The 1,286-nt window shown below is 48.6% G+C and overlaps 1 protein-coding gene across 1 annotated transcript in view; it reads right to left on the bottom strand.

Annotated features, from left to right (window-relative positions):
• Window positions 1–186, bottom strand: part of kdm6ba (lysine (K)-specific demethylase 6B, a) — a gene marked incomplete at its 5' end in the record, with an annotated part of 2,873 nt that extends 2,687 nt beyond the window's left edge. The window contains one exon of the mRNA XM_084487078.1: window positions 167–186. Coding sequence (XP_084343204.1) covers window positions 167–186 — 20 coding nt within the window. The remainder of the gene's footprint in view (window positions 1–166) is intronic.
• Window positions 187–1,286: the final 1,100 nt, after the last annotated feature.

The following is a 1,286-nucleotide window of genomic DNA, read 5'->3' on the forward strand; positions in this document are numbered from 1 at the left end:
AGGAGGACGAAAAGAAGAGGAAGGGCCGCGCCAACACAACACGTTCACAGCCTGGCGTTCACAGCCTGGCGTTCACAGCCTGGCGTTCACAGCCTGGCGTTCACAGCCTGGCGTTCACAGCCTGGCGTTGACACCTCTTCGTCCTCCCGTCACTGTCCTGACTCACTTCTTCCTCCCCGCCCTCATGGCCTTAACACCAACACCAACGCCATCTCCCCTTCTTCAGCTCTGACGTCACCGATTTGATCCTGCGCAACAAAATGAGTTAAAAATACACACACAATCCCTATCCACACGCCTATAACATCCACCCAGTCCAGCCTGTTTGGTCAACTGTAAGTTACCATTACAATCCCGGTTGCCTGACAACCAGGTCCTTGAGGTGTGTGCTGCTGACCCAATCAGTAATAACACTGGTCTGGCATCGGTGGACCTGGTTAATGGTTACAAGGCAAGAGCTGCATTTGCTATGGCAAGCTGGCACCTCGTCAGGGTTTATTACGAAGGCTCAATGTTACTGTATCGAGAGGAGGAGAGAGGTGTGTGTGTGTGTGTGTGTGTGTGTGTGTGTGTGTGTGTGTGTGTGTGTGTGTGTGTGTAAAATCGATGGATGGAATTGCCACGGTGACCAACTGGGCGTGACTAGAACCAGGTTCTCTACCTCGCTGTCTACCTTCTCCATTTCTCTCCTCCTCGCTCTAGCGGTCTAGAGCAGCCATCAGGTGTGATTCGGTACGTTATTGGAAAGCTACCACTCAAGCTATATAATAGCAAGACAGATACTTTAACACACACACACACACACCCACACACCACACCATCCTGAACACAGTGTTCCTGGCCCGTATTTTGGGATGACGAATAGAATAGAATAGATTTGTTGAACAGGGTCCGAAAATATCGGCACATGCTTGGACAAATTAGAAAGAGGTCATATTGGTTATACTGGTTATAAGAGTCATATTGGTTATACTGGTTGTAAGAGTCATATTGGTTATACTGGTTGCCAGAGCTCAAAGCGTAGAGAACTAGAGACAAAAACGTGAACAACAACATGGTGACATGCAGTGCAGCTTAAACGGTGCACCGTGATGTGTGCTGTGTATCAGTTACTATGAATGACATTGGTATGATCAAGAAAATAAGAGAATAACAAAAAAACGTCTTGACTCCAATAATCTTCGACAATCTTGCCACAAACCCGTCAAACCCACCACCCAGTCGACACCCAGTCTCATCTTCCGTCCAGACACCCCTGCCCTGGCTCCTCTCTCCTCCATGCAGCA

Source organism: Micromesistius poutassou (genome assembly GCF_964030765.1).
Source record: "Micromesistius poutassou genome assembly, chromosome: 23".
In the NCBI taxonomy this organism is placed as follows: domain Eukaryota; kingdom Metazoa; phylum Chordata; class Actinopteri; order Gadiformes; family Gadidae; genus Micromesistius; species Micromesistius poutassou.